We start from the raw sequence: 21,234 nt of genomic DNA, 5'->3' as shown, positions 1-21,234 counted from the left end.
GAGGGGTGATCCACAGTACTCTTCTGGAGTGAGAATGATATTCCCCAAGCCCCAGCACAACTACAAAAAACAGAGAAAGAAGATGCAAGACAGCTTTGGACCACCAAGTTCTGAACAAGTTATCTGTGCTGGCTTTGCTATTCAGAAACACTTTCACTTAGGAAAGAAATAAAAAAGGAACTATTCCTCCTTACAGTAACAAATGACACTGCAAAATTATTGCAATGATTTCTCATGGCTGCATCTGACAGACTTGCCTTCCTTCAATCTGACAGTATGTATGCAAAAATATAAGTCTAACTTCATGGTTAAAGCACAGAGAAGAAAACAGCCAGAACGACTTTTACACTAAAAGAAAAAAACAAACAACAACAAGGATTCTCACTGCATCATTTCTAATACCCTTTCGCATGTTCTCAAAGCAGTTTTCCCTCTTGCCCTTTCAGCAATCTGTTTTCAGCTTTAACACCCCTGGGTGCAGCAACAACCCTTCCTCAAGGCAAGAATCCCTTGGGGTCAGGTGCTTGAGTGACAGTGCCTCCTCACACAGCCAAGCAATAGATGTGCAGACAGCCCTGGATCTGAGTTCCAGCCAGGAAATCACAGCAAAGCATTGGAGCACACACGAGGGCACCGGGACAGCTTCTGAGAGTCGTGTACTGCTGGTTATTTTTATTAGAACAGTTTCAAATTCACGGCAATAAAACCAATACATTTCCACTTTAATAGACATTAAACCAAAGGGAAGTGAAAGCTGCCTTCAGCAACAGTACAAGCATCGCTCCATTTCCTTTTCATTTCTCACAGAGAGCTGTGATAGAGATAATGCTGCTACAGGCGTTGCAGTCAAAGACAGATATCCTGGCTCTGCCCAAATAGAATAGAAACAAATGTCACGTTGGAAGCAGTTTGCATCTTGGAGAACCCAGCAGTGTCTGGAGCACCAAAAGTAGTGAGATTTGTGAGCTTTGCTTATGTAGGTGTCCTACAAACAGCACCTGGCACTGTTAATCAGCCTCTGGAGGCTGTCAGAGCATTTGGAGGCTTCAGAGAACCCAAGTTCCTTCTCAGTACACGTGAAATATGTCTTGCTATAAAACTATCACTTTCAGAATTAAGTGAAACATGAATCCTCAGTGTAGGGATGTTAAGGGGCTGTGCTTCATTAGCTCCTGTTCAGCCTCTGCAAGACACCAACACTGTCTGAGCTTAGCTTGTACCACGCAGAGCTCCCACTGCAGTTGGTTACTCAAGAAAACGAGACAAGGGAACAATGGTCGTACAGAAATAATGAAGGAATCAACTATTTACACATTGCTACTCGAGTACAAAGTGTTTGACTGGGCAGGAAGATGTGCGCTGTGCTTTCAGTTATCCCCAGAAGGATTTGGTCCTTCAACAACTACTAGATGGGTGCTTCTGCTGACTCCCGTGGCAATGAGTACATATCTGGAGCACAAGTCGGTTAATTAAATCTTGTTGTGCAGCTTTGGAGCATGAACTGTATCTGACGAAGCTTAGATACTGGTTTGGATTTCGTTACCTCTGAAAAGCTTTCTTACTGAGGATATTGCGTATGAATTAGTTACTTGGAAATGATTCTGTCAGTAAAGAACAAAGGTTTTGCACCATTAGGAATTGAAACAAGAGAGGAGCACATTGGTCTACGATGTAATACCTCCCTGCCAAGTGGGGACCTGAGGTGAAGCCTGGAAACTGCTCACCTGCCAGCACTGGCTGAGCACACAGCTGTTATCACAGCTCTTGTTTAGTGCTCTTATTTTTTCTTTTCTTAAGGCTACTTTATGCAAAACAGCTGCTGTCAGGCTCTGGTGATGGCACACAAAGCATTCACAGGTAGGGTAATAGTCATACACTATAAAAAGAAGCACTGAACTCACCCAGCTGGTGAAGGGCCTCTCTGGATGTGCAGTGCTCCCTCTGAAAAAGCAGCAAAGGTCCAAAAGAATCTCTCCCTTCGGTGGCTGCCCCGTATATGAGCCCAGGGTGGCTTTGCATTGGGTCCACCCCTTCTGGGCACATGGGAGAGCACAGGCGCAAACACTGTGCTCCTTCACCCCTTCCCCAGGCGCTCAGTCACCAGTTCAAGCCCCGACCTAAGGGTTCCCCTACAAGGGCACAACTGCATAATGTCACTGGACAGTCACAGCTAGTGGCTGATCAATTTGGAAAGCAACATCCATGTAAAAGACAGCAAGATGTGCCAACTAAGTGGGAAACACAGAACAGCAGCACCATTTCCAGTACTGAAGTAACAGATAAGTGACAGAAGTTGGAGTTTCTGTTGGAAATTAGAGAAAAACATCATGAGGGATGGATAATACACACGAACACGTGTACTGGACTACACATATTACCTGAAGTGCCATCACGTTTTAGTGAGATAATGACTTGTAAATGCCAAGCCGCGTTAGGCATCATGGACCATTTCACTGAGATACTTGATGTAACTGAAGTCTGTTGTAGCTATTCTTTTAAAAGGGAACAACTGCATAAGAATTCTGAGTTAGTAGTAATTAAAGGGGCAGTGCTCTACATGGGCATTGCTAGCAGGAAGTTGGTCTTTGAAATGTTAAGTTAACTGGGGTAAGCCAAAAATTAAGAGATTCTGAGCCCTTGTTGTAATTTATTTACTTTTTCTGGGAATAAGCTTTCTCTCTTCTAGGCTGCTTTAGAAGGAACACTCTCATAAATAAGTATGAAGAATATAAAAATAACAATATAGAAACAAACAATGCAAATGCAAGCCCTGAGGTATTTCAAGAAAAATATTTTTTATACCTGACATGCAATCTACAAATGCCAGTAAGAAAATTTACTTTATGGCTCTTTTCTTCATTTTTTTTTTTTTAATATATATATTCTTTTTTAAAAAAGAAGTCCCATCTTTCTTTTCTGCCTTACACCTGCAGGAAGGGGTGGGAGGTTGAGGTAGGAGCCCCCAGGAAGCTGTGATAGTCACAGAAGCAAAACCAGAGGATATTAAAGTGCTGTGTGTTTTTCCCTGACCATTATTTTCTCCTTAGTTGGATTCTACAGACCTGCTAGGTTCTACAGGGTATCTGACAAGCTGCTGCTTTTCTTAATGTAGGTTCTACTCCTGCACCAGCATTAGAGATCATAGACTCTTACAGCATAAAGGGACTTCTGAATGAAGATTTTAGTGGCCCCTTTAACACATAGAGGTTGTGGTTGTTTGGTTTGGTTTGGGTTTGGCTAGCTTGGGAAGCTTAACCACACTGTGCGTTACAGTCGTCCCCAGATGACCGTATCTTGGCAGCTTCCTACCTCTTCCCCTCTCTTCGTTTAGCCCAGGTCTCCTTGGGCTGTTTCCTCCCACACAGCTTTCTGTTCTTGCATGAAAACGCAACTGGACTTAAACAAAAACAAAACTCCAGTCTGTGCATGTCAGTGAAGACACAGAATCACAGAACGGTTGAGGTTGGAAGGGACCTCTGGGTCCCTCTGGTCCAAGCACCATGCTCAAGCAGGGCCACGCAGGGCAGCGTGCCCAGGACCACATCCAGGGGGCTTTGGAAGATCTCCCAGGAAGGAGTGTGCTGGAGCAGACCCCTTTTTAAAAATAAAGTCATTAAGGAAAAATAATTCATTTTGTCTCTCCAGGGTTCGGATGGAATCATTACAGAATGGATCTTGGGTGTTTTTAAAATGGCATTTGTTCCTCTGCCAGTTCCTGGCAAACAGGGGCTCCGTATGAAAGTGTTTCAAGCAACCTATGGGTGTGTGTACCCTCTTGCACAGTGACAGTGGAAAAATATGCATGCAAATGTGGACACACAACATATCCCATTTGCACATACTTACCTACATAAGGTACTACATACACAGATACTTGCTAATGTGCATACATATCTGTAATGAGAGAAATGCATGTACTTACACAATGCCTATAGATATGTAAGCTCTTAATTGCACATACACAAACATTAAAAATCAAATTAGTCTTAGATGCCATCTTGGCTCTTTGCATTAAAAAGGACATTTAAAAACCCTTTTTTGTTCGCTTCAGTTTTACTGTAACTAATACAATCCATCTCCACACCTAATGGGATATTTTCCTCTCAGTATGTTAAAACACTAATTAAATACATTACAATTATTAAGCTGGGTAGAAGAGCACTTCTTGTAAAGCTTCTGGACACAGTCGTGCAGTGACAGTTTCAGATCATTTCTCTTGTGTTACGGATAGCACAGCAGAGAACCATGCTGAATATCATGCCAAAGATCTAGAAGAGAAGGAATGCAGCTTAGGGATCCACTTACAAAACAATTGTAAAATAGACTGCATTGAACAGTCTGCAATCTGAATGCTTTTATTTCAGAGTAGCAAGTGACTGCTTCTATCTACAAACCTCAGGACATCAGACAATTAACAGAGGAGAGTTTTCACTGATACTCAAAGCAAAGATTTTGTGCCCACACTGGTCTCACTGTTCCTTCTTCTAAATGGTAAGGCCAGCGTAACAGCCCCCAGATGTTAATATTACTAACAGAAATTGCACTGACATCGTTAATTGTGACCTGATATTATGTCCTTCACATTGAACAGATAGCTACAGATTATACACATTGCTACAGATAGCATCTTCCTGAAAAGCTGTTTTCTGCAGAAAGGATTCAACCTTTCTATTCCATATGTGGAACCTAAAGAATGGATGCTCTAAGGCCATAGCTCTTCCACGTCTGCAGTTGTTTTGGAATAGCTGAAATGCCACTGTGGCCTTTTGCTTTTCCATTCAGCTCATGTGAACACCACTTTCCTACTATCACAACAGAATAAGGTCACCATTAGATTCTTTTGATCTTTGTCTTCACAAAAACGAACTGGTAAAACAAAGTCATCCAAGTCTATTTGTGCAGATGTCACCAATTCCCAGAGAGGGGACACTGAGAGTAGTTTCACTTTTGAGAAATCTCACCACTTGCTGCAAAACAGAGCTGTGAGTAAAGGATGGGGCACTGGGTCCAAATAGCAAATTAAAGAGGGAACGTGGGTTTACTCACTGTGGTGCCAGCAATCGCAATTCCAACGATTCCAACTAAATGCAGATTGGCATCGATTACATTATGGATTTCAACCAGGCAGTTCTATTAAAAACAAACCATGAAGATTTTCACTCCTAGAAAAACACACTCTGCACAACTCTGCCAGCTCTTCTCACTAAACAGCAGAGGAGCACAGAAAGGATTATTGCAGCCACTGCCCTAATTCTTGCATCTATGCTTTGTGTTCTGTTGGACAATTCCCACAGCATATTGGGAGTACCTGCATGTGCTGTTTTTTACCTATTGTCTGTTCATGCTGACACATACAATTAATCTTCTCATAATCAGTTCTCCCTCAGTTTAATCACAGAATCACAGAATTGTAGGGGCTGAAAGGGACCTCTGGAGATCACTGAGTCCAACCCCTCTGCCAAAGCAGCTCCCTGGACCAGGTTGCACAGGGAGCTGTCCAGACCCTTTCTGTGATAGACTGTGCTAAACCAAGAAGCATATCCCTTCAGAGTGATAAAGTACTCATAAGCAGACTCCCCCCAAAAGAGAAATAAAAGTATCCATGGTAACAACAGAGCGTCTATTCAGGAATATCTATGCATTACTAAGACAGACTGCTGACAGAATGCAGCTTTTAAGGAGCCTTCCATTTAGGACTCAAGACCAGGTTGGAGGGAGCCCTGGGCAACCTGGTTTAATATCAGATCTGGAGGTTGGTGGCCCTCTGGCAGGGGGTTGGAGCGTGAGGATCCTTGGGGCCCCTTCCAACACAAGGCATTCTATGATTCTCTGACATCCCTCCCATCTTGATTCCCAGGCTGTGTGATACTGCTATCATGGGATGCTGCAAGCAGGCTTTAGAAAGAGCTTACTTCTGCTTCTCCTTTGTTATATTTCATATGGAAATTCCATGCTGGGATTTGCAAGGTGAAAAGGACATTCTTTCTTTCTTTTACATATAGAGTGACTGCAATTCTACTCAATGATTGACTTGAAAAAGTTATCAGAACAACCAGAACAGAGAACACTTGCCTTTGGCACCTGCATTTTCTCTGGACAAGGTAATCCCACTTGTTGTTCCAAATTATCTTTACCACAGCATTGGAGCTAAATGAGAGAGGAAGAGAGTCAAAGGAGTCAAAGAAAAATCACAGACTGTGACTCAACTGATCACAATGAATAACTAAAAAAAGAAAAAGAAACGATACTGATCAAGTCATACATTCATTCAGTGTAAAAAACTGCTACCTCTGCTAAGAGTTCCAACTGCATGGGCCAAAGTTCTCAAAAATCAATTTCAGAGCAAACAGACAAATTTGTGTTAACAAAACCTTCTGCAAGTATCTTATTAACAAAACAAACGCGTGGATTTTGGAAAAGAAGACCCCTGGATTCCAGGGAAAGGGGTATTTTTAAATGAAGAAAGTTCTAATAACACATATAAGATTTTGAACAGTGCACAAAAGATACAACAAAGAAAGTCAGAATTGTGACACAGTGCTTGGTTTGCAGACCCTAATAAGTCAGTGTTTCAGAGGGCTTGCTTTTCCTGTTTGCCTTTCTCCCACAAAATGCTTGAAATTCCTCTTCAGCTTAGAAATAACAGCCATGAAAGAAGGACAGAAAGGTCTGAGGTTGTGAAATGTTTATTCTAAAGAACGTGAGAATGCTGTAAGCTAGGGCTGGATCTCTATGGGAGGCAGTGTAGATACAGGATGACAGACACAAGTGACATTCCCAAGTCACAGGTCCTGATTCTGATTCAGACACTGACTCTTTGGGTGGCCTGAATTGAGTCATACTTGATATTCTTTTTGTTTTTTCTCTACTTGGTTCAGACTCAGTTCAGTCACTGAACTTACTGTTGGTAACGCTGTAGTTCCTAGGACACTGGGCAGTTTTTTCCTCAGAAAAAAAACACAGATTTTTCACTTTTCTATTTCTCTCTGCATTTTGCTTTATTTATGCCTTAATTTTAAAACAAAAAATGTCCATAGCAGACATATCTTCTGCACAATAAAGACCAGAAGCATTAGCTCAAATTTAAAAGCCTGGCCACTCTTACTTTCAAAGGCAGGAATCACTTGGGATCTAAAACCTGAAACTGTGATACAGCCATCAGAAAACAGAGCCGTGAGCCTCTGACTCCATTTTAAGCAGCACTCAGTTCTATCCTTCATAACCTTTGTGGGAGACATTCTGAATTTTAAATGGTAACATGACAGTAGAGCAGTAATACAAGGTGTTGAAGCTCAGGATGACTACTCACAGCCAAGTGGTAGTGATAGATAGTTCTGTTGACCTTCCCCGGGTTTTTCATGTATTCGTCATAAATGTCTTCATAGATTTTCTGGGCTTCCTGTATTGCCTGCAGAAATCAGACTTGCCAAGTGAGAGGCAAATAAGTCTTACTCTCAATCCAGTGCAGATTTCCAGCTTGAGTTATCAACCTCCAGAGCAGAAAATTGTTCCTGGCAAACTGAAGTAGACATGATAGGAAAGATAGGAGGTTTTGTGGCCTGATGGCACTGAGAGGTACTCTGCATGGGTCAGACTCTGCTGAATTCTGCATTTTGGCTTAACAGTTCTTAGTTGGATAAATTCAATGCTTGAATTCATTTGCCCTTCTCCCAAGAAATACACTCTTTATCATACAGTTCTACTGGGTGTTTCTTCAACAGCACGGATAGTCTTCATTGAGGAGGGGTGGCAAAATCAGCATCCCATTCTGAAGTTGGACTTGTGATAACACAAGCTCTCATTTACTCCAGACAAGATTATTAAAGAGCCTTGCAAAGAAAAATGTTCTGGAAAGCTTTCCTCAATATGAGCCAGCCTGTAGGTCAGCCAGCCATAAGAATCCTGAATTGCCCCATTATAACCTTAGAAGCAGATTGGTACTCACCACTTTCTTGCCTATAAATGCAAATACTCCAGCAGTGATCTCAGCTGCAAATATCACCAACAAACAAGCAAAGAACTGCAAATGTAGAAGAGAACCTTATGTTAGTTTGCTCTGCCTCATGTGCTTTACATGTACTGCCACTCAATCCTTGTCCAGACCTCAACAGCCTGCACAATGATAGAGAAAGCTGATGAACAGGGTCAGTGATAAGAGCATCACGTCAGGCTTCTTGTACTACGAAAACAAAGGTGGAAATGGCAAAGTGTGGCTCAGATGGCAGTTTCAGGAACGACAAGGTAATTCCAGGAAGTGCATTACAGGAGGTGATATATGGAAGCTATGCATTAACTCAGTGGCTATAGTTGATAGATTAGCCAGTAAAAAGACATAGGACATTTCAGATCTTGGACAGCAAAGATCCTTCCACTAATGACAAAAGATAATATGCTTCTGAATCTTTTCACATCACCTCCAGGCCCTTGAAACCTTTTACTTACTGCACCGAGTAAGAACTGAGACTCCCGCGCTGCTCCACAGCACCCGAAGAATCCAACTGTGGTCATGAGAGCCCCTGCTCCCACCAACACATACAGTCCTAGGGAAAATCAAGATCAGAATGTAAGGTTTCTCTTCTCAAAGTGTGACGCCTATTTTGTCAAAAACATGTATCTTTAAGTAACAGTGGTCTCTGGCTTTCACAAAGAACATCTGCTACATGGAAAAGATGCTCTCACCACAAAATGAAACCAATGATTTCTTCAGAATTCTTGGAAAATCTCATAGAGACAAATGAAACGGCTTCCACTTCCCAAGTTTCCTTTCTCCACAGCAGCTTCGTCCAGGAAAAACACACATTATATCACCCTGAAACACCTTAATGAGGAGCATAAGGTAAAAAATCCAACAATAGAGGGCTCATTTCTGTGGAACCTGGGGCTGGAAATGTGGTGTACTGCTACATCTGTGTTCTCCCACTTGCCTGGCCGTACATACAAAGAAAAGTTTGAAAGTGTCTAGGAAAGGTTCCTGTGAACCCATGCTTTGTCCAGGGAAAAAAAGCTGAGTGCTTCTGAAAGGAAGAAGACTTGGGAAAACCCATCCAGAGTCAAAATATGAGGCATCTGTAGCTTTTAAAGGCTAATGTTGTTATCACTGCATTATGATCTGAAGATCTGGAGAAGAGTTGCCTAAAAAAGGATACAATCACGGTACCAGCCAAATAACATCAGACTGATGTCTTTGTTAAGGTGATTCTTTATGAAAAGGAGTAGTGTTCAAGACTTAGATGCCAAGAATCTTGCATGCACGGCCTGCAGACTCATGCTACATCTCATGATACATGTTGCCCACATGCAGCAGCCAGCAGCAACACTGCATTGCTTTCTTACTCTGGACATTTACAGCTTAATGTTTTGCAGTTGTTGAATAGTGTAGTGTCTGAAAATAATTTTCAGACGCCTTAGAGAACCACTTTGTGGGACTGTATTGCAGAACGGACTTGTGGTTTCTGGCCAAATGAGTTATCTGTCTGTGGACAAATTTAATGACAAAGAAAACAGCAAGTAGTAGATCATCAGGCTAAATGCTATAAGAGGATAATGAAGCAATCTGTGGATGAGACTGCCAACAAATGAGACAAGAACAGGGCATGGGAGATGGCACTGCAGCCCCATACTTGGAAGAACAGACCTATGATACTAGCTATGCTCAAAACTTGGTAGTACAAAACCTGCAGGGCTGAGGAATAGCATTCATTTTTGCCATCTATAAAGCTGCTGAAAATACTTCTACCCAACAGTTTTCTTATTCAACTATTAATATGGGCGTTATCTGGGACAAAAAGAAACCACAGCAAAGAATTCTCCTCACTTGCAAACATGAACAGCCTTCATGTGGGGTGTCAGTTTCTATCAAACCACCACAACTGTGTTTGAGTTTTATCTCTGGATGCCGTGCCACCCAAAGTACCAAAGGCTCTGTGTAGTGTCTTGTAATTCTCGTCTGGGACTTGTGTAGGCAGCGTAGAGGACACAGGGATCTGCCTTGCCAGTCTAGTGCTTGAAAAAGCAGCTTCCTTTCCTGCAAGGAGAGGACACCAGAGCTGCACGCCGAGCACACTAGATGGCACAGTGAGCCCTCCTCTCAGCTCTGGTTACTCAAACTTTTCATGAGAGTTTTCAGTATTCTTAATTACAAAGTGAAATATACTAAGATCTGACGTCATGTTCAGAGCTGCAGGCATTTACTACTATCAGGCCTCATGTGACCTTGACTATATATAAAGCCCTGGAAATGACACTTTGCAATGACTGCTAGGAAAATGAAAATAAAGAAACAACAAAATAATGAGGATAGACAAGTGCAGAGCACACTGCCACACAGGGGTAGCATGAATGAAGAAAGCAGACTTGTGCCTGCTGTCCATTCATTGGTGTGTCACTGTCCAGACACCTATGTCTTAGCCAGATATCCACCACAGATATTGCAACTCTTCTCCTTTTCCTCCATTCATCATGCCCTGGTCTCTTTCTTGTGCCAGAGATTACTGCTGAGGAAAAAAAAATACACATTCTTCTAAACAGTGATCAAACAATTGCAATTAATACATTTTTGCCAGATGTGTCTCAGCAGATAAGCACTGCTGACTGTGCTGGCAGTTCCTGTTAAGTATTTTTTAGATTTTTAATATTCAGCATCTTGTGACTTCCCAGGAATGAGCATTCTTTAAGCCAATGCTTGTACACATATTCACAGCACGGTGGCTTTCACTGAGGGAAAGATATACAAAGATGTTTGTAGGTCAGGAGTAAATGTCAGCCCCCGTCAAAGGAGAACTGGAAAACACATTACTTTCAACTTAAGGTGCCGAATCTGATGTCCAACTGCCAAGCACCCAAACTGCCATTTTCTGAGATCTCCATGGTAACAAACGCAGTGTAATTACAAAGATGTTTCCTGGGCAGTTTTCTGCATATTGGTTTCCACTTCAGTCCCTGGAATTACTTATCAGACAACTTAGGAGAGAACTCAGGAAGACAGGAGAGAAACCTTCACATTTCTGTTTTGTTTATGGCTAGCAAAGAGAAAGTCCTCTGAGGTTCAGGGGCAAGACCACTTTCCAAACTGTGGATTTGCTCTTGCCTGAGGACCAGGCTTGGCATTTCACTTGCATGACTCACAACTAAACCGCTACCTCAGTCAGAACTTCCATTTTAAGGCATGCTACAGGAAGAGCTTCTCACACCACACACTAAACAAAGCTGAATTTGCTGTTTGTCCTTAGCCCCACAGTTGTGCTAGCCAGGAATTCAAATCTACCTTCTTCCATCCTGTGCTCAGGAGAGTTAATTCTAGAGTTTCCCCATGCTTAGCCTGGGATTAAGCATCTGCTGATACCCTGAGAGCTGTTTCCTGAAAGATACTGAGAACATATAAATATATATGTAGAACTAAAGATGCTTTTAAGTGCCTACTACATATACACACGTGTAACCTTTCACACAGAAATATGACATTTGCATAACAGACATAGAATGGTTTGGGTTGGATAGGACCTTAAAGACCATCTCGTTCCAACCTCCTGCCATGGACAGGGATAGCATCCTCTACGCCAGGTTGCTCAAAGGCCGATCCAACGTGGCCTTGAACACTTACAGAGAATGGGCATCCATAACTTCGCTGGGCCTCGCCATCCTCGTGGAGGTGCATTTATTTTAATGCAGGCCAAGATATGGTTGCCTTTCTGGGCTGCAAGTGCACATTATGGCTCATGTTGAGCTTTTCATCCACCAGTACCCCCACGTTCTCCTCCACAGGGCTGCACCCTATCCACTCATTGCCCAGTCTGTCTGGGATTGCCTCAAACCAGGAACGTTGAAGAGAACCTTGTAAAAAATTCAGAGTGACCGGGTTACTTTTCAGCTAGCTCCCATTGCAAAGGGGATACCTCACTGCAGTCTGATAGGCAGACATATATAATGCCAGTGCTTCATGAAGCAGAAAGGAAACACAATGCAAATCAGGCAGATTAGGAACCTACCAACGTGAGTCATTTGTATTTCAGACATAAATCCTTACCACCACCACCAGAAATACTCTGCCAGTCCCCTAGACTGGTAGAGAACGCAGTTCAGTGTCTGGAGCAGAGCCCACTCACAGAGCTGGTTTTCTTCAAAATCTTACTGACAGCTCGGATGTACAAATCCACATCTACAGCCTATTGTAAAGAGCCAGAGCAGACAAACCATGCACCGTCTCCCTGGCTTTATTTCACATGGGTTTCTTGTTTACCTGGCTGCTATGGTCACTTTCCATTTTAAATAGTTCTACTCTTTCTTTTTTGGGCTGAATAACGAACGGCGAACAAAAAGCCAACTGTTCATACTCCACTGAAAAAACAAGCAGCTCTGTTCTTGGCATGAGTGATCCAGAGGCGGTGATGACAGGAGTCCTAGAACCCAGACATGACCAGAATAGGTTTTCCTGAGGTTGTGAATTACAGCCCTGGAGATATCTCACTGGATGGACTAAGGCTTTCAAGTCCTCAGTAGAGCAGCTAAGGGACCTGTAGTGCAAGTGCACTATTGGAAAAGATGGGAAACACATAGAGATTGGAAATAACAAGCCAGACAAGCATAATAGTACACCAAATGGCAGAGTTACTGGGCTTGTAACTAGAGATCATCATATTTATGTTAATAGATTTTTAGTATACATATATTTTGTATAGCTTTATAAAGTACATTGAGAAGAAAGTAAGAGTCCTCCGAAGGAAGATGAATTTCTGGAGAATTGAAGCACACCCTTAATTTGAGCATAATGCACAGACATAATTCTCTTTTTTTGTGTGAGTGTGACAGATATTATGTAGTTAATCTTCCTGGAACCACAAAAGCATTACAGACACAAGCTGGCTTGATGCCTCCCAGCACCTCTGGATATACCTCTTAGAGTGTTTAATGGGCAGTATAACGAAAGCACTTGGCAACATAGCTATGTGGTTCTGCGTCTAACCATTTTATTTATGATTTTTAACATGGCCAGATTGAGTATTAAAGATTAATGAGTTGACACACACTGAAGATGGCAAACAAAATCATCTCTACACAGTGTCATACAGTCTTCAGCAGCTGCTCTGGCCTGCACACCACTGTGCTGTCAACTGCCTCAGCGTGGGCAGTCTGACCAGAATAAAACACAACTGCGTAATCACTCATTGAGGTAGGCCAGGGGATACCCCATATACTCAGTAAATCATGCTGTCAGAGTTCAGGTTGTGGGTGCTTTTCTTTTGTTTTGGATTTTAGGGGGGAGGAAGGGGGGCACTGATTATTGCTTTTTTTTTAAGCTGATTTCCAGTGCAGCTACTTTCATTTTCCACTCAGGACCGCTATCAGCTTTTGACAAACCACCCTTCAACTGCAGAAGAAACTTGCACAGATGATAGAAAGACAGATCAGTTCATTGCTAAAAGCCTCTGCAAGGCCCAGTACACATGATAACAGGACCACCCAATGCTCCACCTGTGGTGCTGCATCTCTACACACAGACTGTCAACAGCTCCCACTTTCAGATCGATAGAATTTGTGAGGCTATGGATTTTGGAGAGAAAATACTGCTAACTAAGGGTGCAGTGCTTGACTCCAAAATACATGAATAGAATATAACAGAATGAGGCACAGGAATTGCAGTTTACATGGATTTAACTGCTAGCCAACTCATGTTTGCATGGGCACCCATTCCAATGGAGAAAAAATATGAATATCCTTCAACTCCAGACATGACTTCATATCCTAAGGCATGCACCATCTAACCGTACTGTTCAAAGCCAGAATGATCACTCGTGCTCTCTCAGACCCCAAGAAAATGCCACAACCACCCTGAAACTTCTGCCCACAGCTGCTCTGGCTCTGGATTGTAGCATGGATCATGGAATTGGAGCAAAGACCATAACATAGCAGAAATTTTGTGAGCTCTGTCTGTGCTGTAGAAGCAAAGATTCAGTACTGTTAGTTCTGAGAGTCATCCAAGTTGATCCATTCATGTTCATCAGTTGTTACCTTTCTTGATGAGGCTTCATTTTCAGTGCTACTGGCAGTGAGGTGACCCTCTGCACTTCATTTATTCACTAGGGATACACTAAATTTATCCTCCGTGTTGCCCACGGAGCCAAAACAGACTTCTGTGCAAAGAGAGAAGAGTAAATGTCTTGAACTGACATTTAAAAAGTCCCTGTGTTAGTTCTCAATTCATAAATGCTCAACTTGCACCCAGCTGACACTCACTCTTCACACCTGTGCTTAAGTGTGTGGGTGTACATACCCATATATCTTTTTATATACCCATATATCTTTTTATTTAAGAATAGCACTATTACAAATAACTAATTAAAGGAGGAGCAAAAGATCTTTTCCCCATTTGGTCAGTACAGTGCTACAAACAACTCAGATAAAAGAGGTCACTATCCAGCTGTTGGCCTCCTTTGCCGAAATTATTATTATTATTATTTTTTAAACCACGATGGGATAGAATAACATGAAAATATTGTCATGCCTCGTCACTGCAGTGGGATCTCCAATAGCTGGGGAGCTGGAAGGAGAAGATACCCAATTTTAGAAGGCTGCTCCTTATATGTAGTTGAAAACCTATCTTCCACTCCGTGAGATACATTCAGTAGAGCAGATGGAGACTGCGTGGATCCAGGAGTTCCAGTTCTACTCCCTTACGCTGTAGGTTAAAAAACTGCAAGCTGCAGTGTGGAATATGGATCACTGAACAGAAAACCACAAGCAACAGGAAACTAACACCACATATGTGCTTGACCTCAACACTGCTGCCTGCTAGTTGTTCTGAAACCAACAAAAACATTTAATTGGCTGGAAAAGCTGAACAGGCCTGAGTGCCAAGTCCTGGCCTGAACTATTCCAGGGGTTGAACTGCTGGTAAAGAACAGGGCTATTTAGGGACACTCATTCCAGCCTAATGGAAAATGCAAGGATATAATTACCAATTATTTTAAACTAAAACAAAATTTCCAATCCAGAAAAAAAAAATCACTAGGAAACAATAGAGAGAGACTTGGTAGCTTCAGCTGGAAGCCCAAGATGGGTTAAAAAAACAAAACAAAACACACACACACACACACACACACACACACACACACAAAAAGAAAGAATAAGTTGCTCTTTGAAAGCAAGAAAAGATGTTGCCCACAAGATGGTGATTCCAGACAGTGTTTCAGCCTACAAACATCTAAGTGGAACTGCAGTGCTGTTTTAAGCACTGACATAGAGCTGATCTGATCACAGAGGATGAGTTATCACAAGAGCAATCTGTGTAGTAGAGCTAAGTAAATTGTTTTTAAATATATGGCCGTATGTTTATATCTCCAGGTCACACTGATGATCTGCTTCTCTTTCAGCCCTCTGGGCAGCTGCTTCTTGTGCACTGCACAGTATTCCATATTAAGAATTGCTATGCAAAATTCTGGCTGTCACCCAGACTGCATGTTACTGAGCAAATGCACGAAGCCAAATAAACAGTACTCCTAGAAACACCATCAGATGTGTTGAATGCACAAATGTTTGAGGGACGTAGAGCTGAAATGCCCAACAGAGCTGATGCACTAGAGCACGACCAACGAGAGCAGCCTTGCTTGCTGCCTAAAACACTGGTACTGAGTTTGTCACCATTCTTTTACCATTGCCTCAGTCACAGATTGTTGACATGCTCAGATTTCTGACTGGATGACCTCTCAGATGCTCAGAAGTCCTAACAGCATTTAACATGATTTGTTATGAGAGTGGGGAACAGATTATTTTTCTTTAACAGACTTCCTCAAATCAGAGCACACTGCCTATTACAAAAAAGGGTCAAAACCATGCCTTAGAGCTCAGCCAGAAGTGCAGGTTGAAAAGAATGCTTAATATGTTTATGCCCTGTTCCTTATCACTTCCTCTGCTAGCAGTTACATATTACAGCACACAGCTCTATAAATACATGTGACAATCAGCCTAATAGCTGAATGTCACAGAACATGACTAAACTTTTACAAGAACATTCCCCAGCACTTCCTAAAATGAACAATTCTCAATAGCTTTCATAATTCTTATTCAGGACTGATACAGATTAAATCTGCCACTAAAGAATATCTTGTTTACACAGCGTTACAGTCTGCACTGCAAAGCTGGTACTTGTTTTCTCTACAGGATTTACTTTCTGGCTTCTAACACACCAACAGGAGTTGAATTTGAAGGACAGAAACAACCCCGTCTTGTTGAAACTCCAGGACCAAATGTAAGTGGGTAAGGCAGGGAAGAGTTTCAAGACACAGAAAGTTCAGCAGGTGTAGACTGGATCTGGAAATAAAGGTAGTGCTGCTGACATAGCAGCTCAGATGCAAGAGAAAAGGTAAATCATGCTTTCTGGCTCTCTGTGTCAGTGGAGATGCTATGGAGTATTTTGCAGTATCCCTTAGATCTCAGTCACATTTCCATCTGAATGGTTTTATTCAGCCTTCTAAACTCCAGGGAAAGCTTTGCTGGACATAACACTCAACCCATTTATTCCGTCAGTACTGTACAGTCAGCTCTGTGCTTCTGGCCTGGTTCCATGCATATATCAAAAAAGCTTTGGCTTAAGACTGTGTGTATCAGGGTGATGGTCTTTGTTAAGAGAATGGGTGTGGTTAAAGTAACTGCGCAGTCCAGTCAATATTCCTGTGATGGGTGACTGAGTGTTGGGACATCCTGGGTCAACTCAAGTCCTGGACACCATGCAAGGATGGCTCGATGGATGATTGGGTATTCATTCACACCTGGCATTTTCACATGGCAAAAATAATTATACAAACTGGATTTTATTGGCTGAGTCTATCTCAAGGGGTGAAATATTAAAACAAAACAAAAAAATCTCTCCCTTCTGATGTACAGACGAGTTGCATCTGCCAGTGGATGGAGAAATGCAGTCACTGGCCACACTAAACAGCTGCTATTATAGAAATGTACAGGTGGTGTTTCCCAAAAACATAACTGGGAATCCTAGGGAGGAAAAAAGTTGTTAAATGCCTAAAATTAGATGTGACCAATACCAATTCTGTGGGCTTGGGGAATTTGTTGCTTCCTGCCTCACTAAGATGAACAGTTCTTGAGGTGACAGCATTGTGCAGTTTTCAGCTGTACAAGGATTTGTTCTGATACTTAAAATCACACTGAGGGCCTCTGCTTACAGACACAGGGAGGACTGGTGAGCAAAAGTCTTACTCTTCTGTTGGTACTAGAGACATTCAGAAATGACACTGTTCTTTTCCTGGTTAGAAGATACACAGAAACGTCTGGAAGGATGTACTGGTGTTGCAGATGTCTCTGACACATCTACTGCAACAGTATAAGCACAATTCATTTAGTATATGTAGGAAATGGATCGTGTCTGAGAGGAGAGTTCAGTTAGGCCTAAGGAAATTGATAACAAGCAGAGAGAGGCTTTTCAGTTAGGCCTAAGGAAATTGATAACAAGAAGAGGGAGGGTGAAAAGCCATCACTCACAAAACACAGCACCAGAACACAAACACGTGTGCAGTTTGTCTCAGGTATTGTTGGCCTTCATATAATTCAGTGATTGAGCTATTTCCTATGCACCAGAATGAAAACAAGGGTAATGGCTGCTGTCATCACACCTGTTTTAACTTACCTATGAAGAAATACTCTGGAGACCTTTTGTCTGAAGCGAATTCTGCCATAGCCCCACCAAAGCGCAGCCACAGGCCAAAGGCAATGACAGCCAATCCTGCCAGCTGGAAAACACACATTAATCAATACTTTCATAACAATTGGCTGGAGAGCATCAGAAAGGTGTCCATGGCATTTTACACTTTCTTGAAATCCCATAGCTCAAGGTTACACTGACAGAAAATGCAGGAAGCTCTTGCTAGTATTTGATAACTGTGAACTCCTATTACAGCACAATGTACTTTGTTCTTCTAGCTCCTCAGCTTAGTGGTGCTTCTTTACTCACCAGTGACTTTCAAACCGTCTACATAAGCTCCTTCAGACATTACAAATTGGCCTGAATTGCAATGGACAAGGAACTGGGGAATGGAAGGGACCAAGAGGTGAGGGTGTGAGCACCCATGAGAACAGACAGGATGCAAATCCAATGAGAAACACTGCTCTCCTTCCTACCAGAAGACCCACGACTGCACTGTAGCCATACGGTATCCAGGAGGCCACTCATGGCCTCAGCCTGAAGTCAAGATGCTGTTAACTGTAGGAAAAACACCATCAGGGGAGTGCTGCTAGGCCAGTAATTGACCACTGCTGGCTTGCTACAAACCAAACTTAGAAGCATCTTCATTTACTTTTTCTCAACGCTCTTGCCTGTTTTAGGGCAAATTAACAACCTTTTGTGCTAAGAGATCCCCTTTCCATGTAGGGATCACAGGTCCAGCTCTGGGGTCACAAGATATGTGATAGTGTAGAGAGACCAGCTGGACCTCAATCATCATACCAAACAACAGGAGAACTTTCAGTCATTTCAGAATTACTGCTGCTGCTGAATTGTGAGTATGATTCTGTTTGGAGCCTCACCAGAAATAAAGGCTTGTATTGTTCTTTGAGATGTGCTATCGTTAAGTGTGCTTGGACCAATTCTGGCAGGGCATTTTTCCTATAAACCACCATGGGACTCTCTGTCAGAACTTGGAGGTGAAATGATCATTACAATGCACAATATCTTAAATCATATGAACAGTTGTTAACAAAAAAGCATGAGAGGCTATCAGATTCAGGGACAAATTCCTTTTGATGCAAATGGCAAGATAAAAAAGGAGTGTCAAGGCATGTCAGATGAGGGGAAACATCTATAGGTAGTGTTTCAGACCTACAGGACCAGGCACAGTTCTTTGTAGAGGGCATCCAAAGGAGGGCTACGAAGATGGTGAAGGGTCTGGAGAACAAAATGTGCGAGGGATGGCTGATGTCTCTTAGTTTGTTCTCTCCAGAGAAAAGGAGACGGAGGGGAAGCATCGTGGTGGCCCAAAGCTTCCTCACAGGGGAGCAGAAGGGCAGCACTGATCTCTGCTCTCTGGTGATGGTAACAAGACCTGAGGGGATGGCAGGAATCTGCATCAGCAGAGGGTCATGCTTGGTGTTAGGAAAATGTTCTGTACCAGAGGATGGCTGGGCACAGATCAGACTCCCCATGGCAGTGGTTACAGCCCCAAGCTGTCAGATCTCAAGGAGGATTTGGACACTCTCAGGCTCTCAGAGTTGCCAAGCTGGGGTATTCTAGGATTCTATGAATGCTCTCCTACTCTACTGATGGAAACTCAGAGCTTAGGTCTGCAGCCAGCACCCAGCCTGAATGAAGTTCACCAAACACCTTCTGCTGACCACATCCCAGGGCACCTGGTGCAGGGCCTTTTGCTTCTGCCTTGCATCACCTGACACTATGATTCAGATGGCATTGCTATGAAGGCAGGCAAACACAGCTTGGAATTACTGCTTCCCTCTGAGAAGGTGAAGAACGAGATGTCCTGATCCCGGGGTTCATACCTCCCCTGCTTACAGAGTGGGCTCAGCATGCAGACTGCTGCCCACCCAGGCTACTGAGCAGCCACAACAGTCTGGAAGTGTTTGAAAGGAACACCCCAGCCCAGCTGAGGAGCTGGTTTCTTCCATCTCAGTGAAAAGACAGATAACAAAACACAAGTAATTGTCACTCTTGTGACAGAGCTTTGTCCTTCTCTCACTAACTTGCAGCTGCAGCTGAGCAACATAATTCTGTTCCCAGAGCCTGAGCACAGCAGCACTGTGTACCCAGGGCTCGCAGAGCTGTCACCAAGAAGGAAAAGCATTTAGTGTAGCTGTGCTTAAAGGAGACAAAATCTCAAAGCTGGCTGCTCCAGAGAGGCTGAACAGGATTATTATGTGGCTTTTTTTTTTTTTTCTAGTGAATCAGAAAGCAATAAGATGTTTTAAAAAGCTACATTTCTAAACTGGAAAGTGATGGGAAGAGAAAACACAGCATGGGGAAAACAGGAAAAAAAGATAACTTGACATACATTGTGCTGTGAAACTGTGAGCATGCTGAAAAGCTGTTGCAACAGGAGAATGGGAACCGCATTCTCTGATGACCTGCATTCTCAGGGTGTTGCAATAAGCACTGTTCTTCACCACTGGAAACGTTATTACCAGAAAGCATCGTACTATGGAGAAGCGATCCACCGCAACGCGCTGCAGGGGATGCTGGGAGAATCCCACATGGCCTCCGTTGTCTGCCAAGTTATGTTTGTTGTGGAGATGGTCACTATTTCAAGTTATCATCGAAAACAAGACGTTATCTCTTCTCAGCAACGCCCTCGCCCATCACATTTTTATTTTTATTTTTTCCCCAGGAAGAGACGCGTCTTTAGGGAAAAGCGGAGAGCACGGTGCGCTCCCGCAGGGCAAACTCAGCCCATCGTGCGGGGGTACTCGCGGACCTCCTCCAAGCTCTCGTCCGGCGCGGGACAGCCCCGCGTGGGGGGTGGGGGGGGCACAGGACGGCAGGTGTCCGGCAGCACGACGGAGCCCAGGGCAGGCACCCGGCCGTGCCCGCAGCAGCCCCTCGCCCCCCACCCAGCCCGCTCCCCGCACCCGTCCCGGCGCTCACCCAGAAGCTCAGGTTGAAGATGAACAGCAAGATCTTGATGCAGCGCATCTCCTCGTACGCCGTACCCATAGCGGACGCGGCTCCGGCGGCGGCTCCGCTCCCCAGGCGGTTCGGGGCGGATCTGCGGGGCGGAGCTGCGGGGCAGGTGCGGGGCACTCCGCTCCCCCACCCTGCGGGACGGGCCCGCCCCCTCGCGGCCGTCGGATGGAGCCCGAGGGGATTGAGAAACGGGACTTGTCTCCTTCAAGGTGGTTTTCCCTCGAGTTCATCAACTACGGGCTCCTGAAGCTCACTTTCCACTCCCTCGTGCTTCCACTTCCCAAAGTTCAACCAGGAATGCCGACTGTTTCCAAACGCGTCGCTCTTCCCTCTCTTACTTTCTTTTTTTCTACAGCTCAGAGAGTCCATTTGAAGCTGCCTGCAGCTCTTTGATGAGGGAGCGTGAAGAAAAGCAGAGGCTCTTGAGAAGTGCGGTTTCTGGGCTGAGCATTTCCTCCCAGTGCTCAATGAAGAAAGCGGTCATTTCCTGTTGTGTGATGTTTTAAAGTAACGGTAGAGTTGTACCCATCCACGTCAGTGTTTCACAGTCAGCTTGTTACAAGGTGTGCGTGGAAACTGTGCAAAAAAGCATAAGAAAGATG

At 43.5% G+C, this 21,234-nt stretch overlaps 1 protein-coding gene across 1 annotated transcript; it reads right to left on the bottom strand.

Annotated features, from left to right (window-relative positions):
• Window positions 1-1,798: 1,798 nt before the first annotated feature.
• Window positions 1,799-20,725, bottom strand: TSPAN2 (tetraspanin 2). Its single transcript, XM_065740346.1, has 9 exons — window positions 20,594-20,725; window positions 17,633-17,735; window positions 8,443-8,540; window positions 7,946-8,020; window positions 7,310-7,408; window positions 6,073-6,147; window positions 5,047-5,130; window positions 4,137-4,268; window positions 1,799-3,894 (listed from the first exon to the last, which is right to left on the bottom strand). The coding sequence occupies exons 1-8, from the start codon at window positions 20,660-20,662 to the stop codon at window positions 4,203-4,205; spliced, it is 669 nt and encodes a 222-aa protein (XP_065596418.1). The 5' UTR covers window positions 20,663-20,725; the 3' UTR covers window positions 1,799-3,894; window positions 4,137-4,202.
• Window positions 20,726-21,234: the final 509 nt, after the last annotated feature.

The sequence above is a fragment of the Cyrtonyx montezumae genome, unplaced genomic scaffold (genome assembly GCF_038088225.1).
Source record: "Cyrtonyx montezumae isolate F1298 unplaced genomic scaffold, pur_monq_1.0 scaffold_26, whole genome shotgun sequence".
Lineage (NCBI taxonomy): Eukaryota > Metazoa > Chordata > Aves > Galliformes > Odontophoridae > Cyrtonyx > Cyrtonyx montezumae.
Note: the sequence above shows the minus strand (reverse complement) of the source record. Positions and strands in the feature narration are given on the sequence as shown.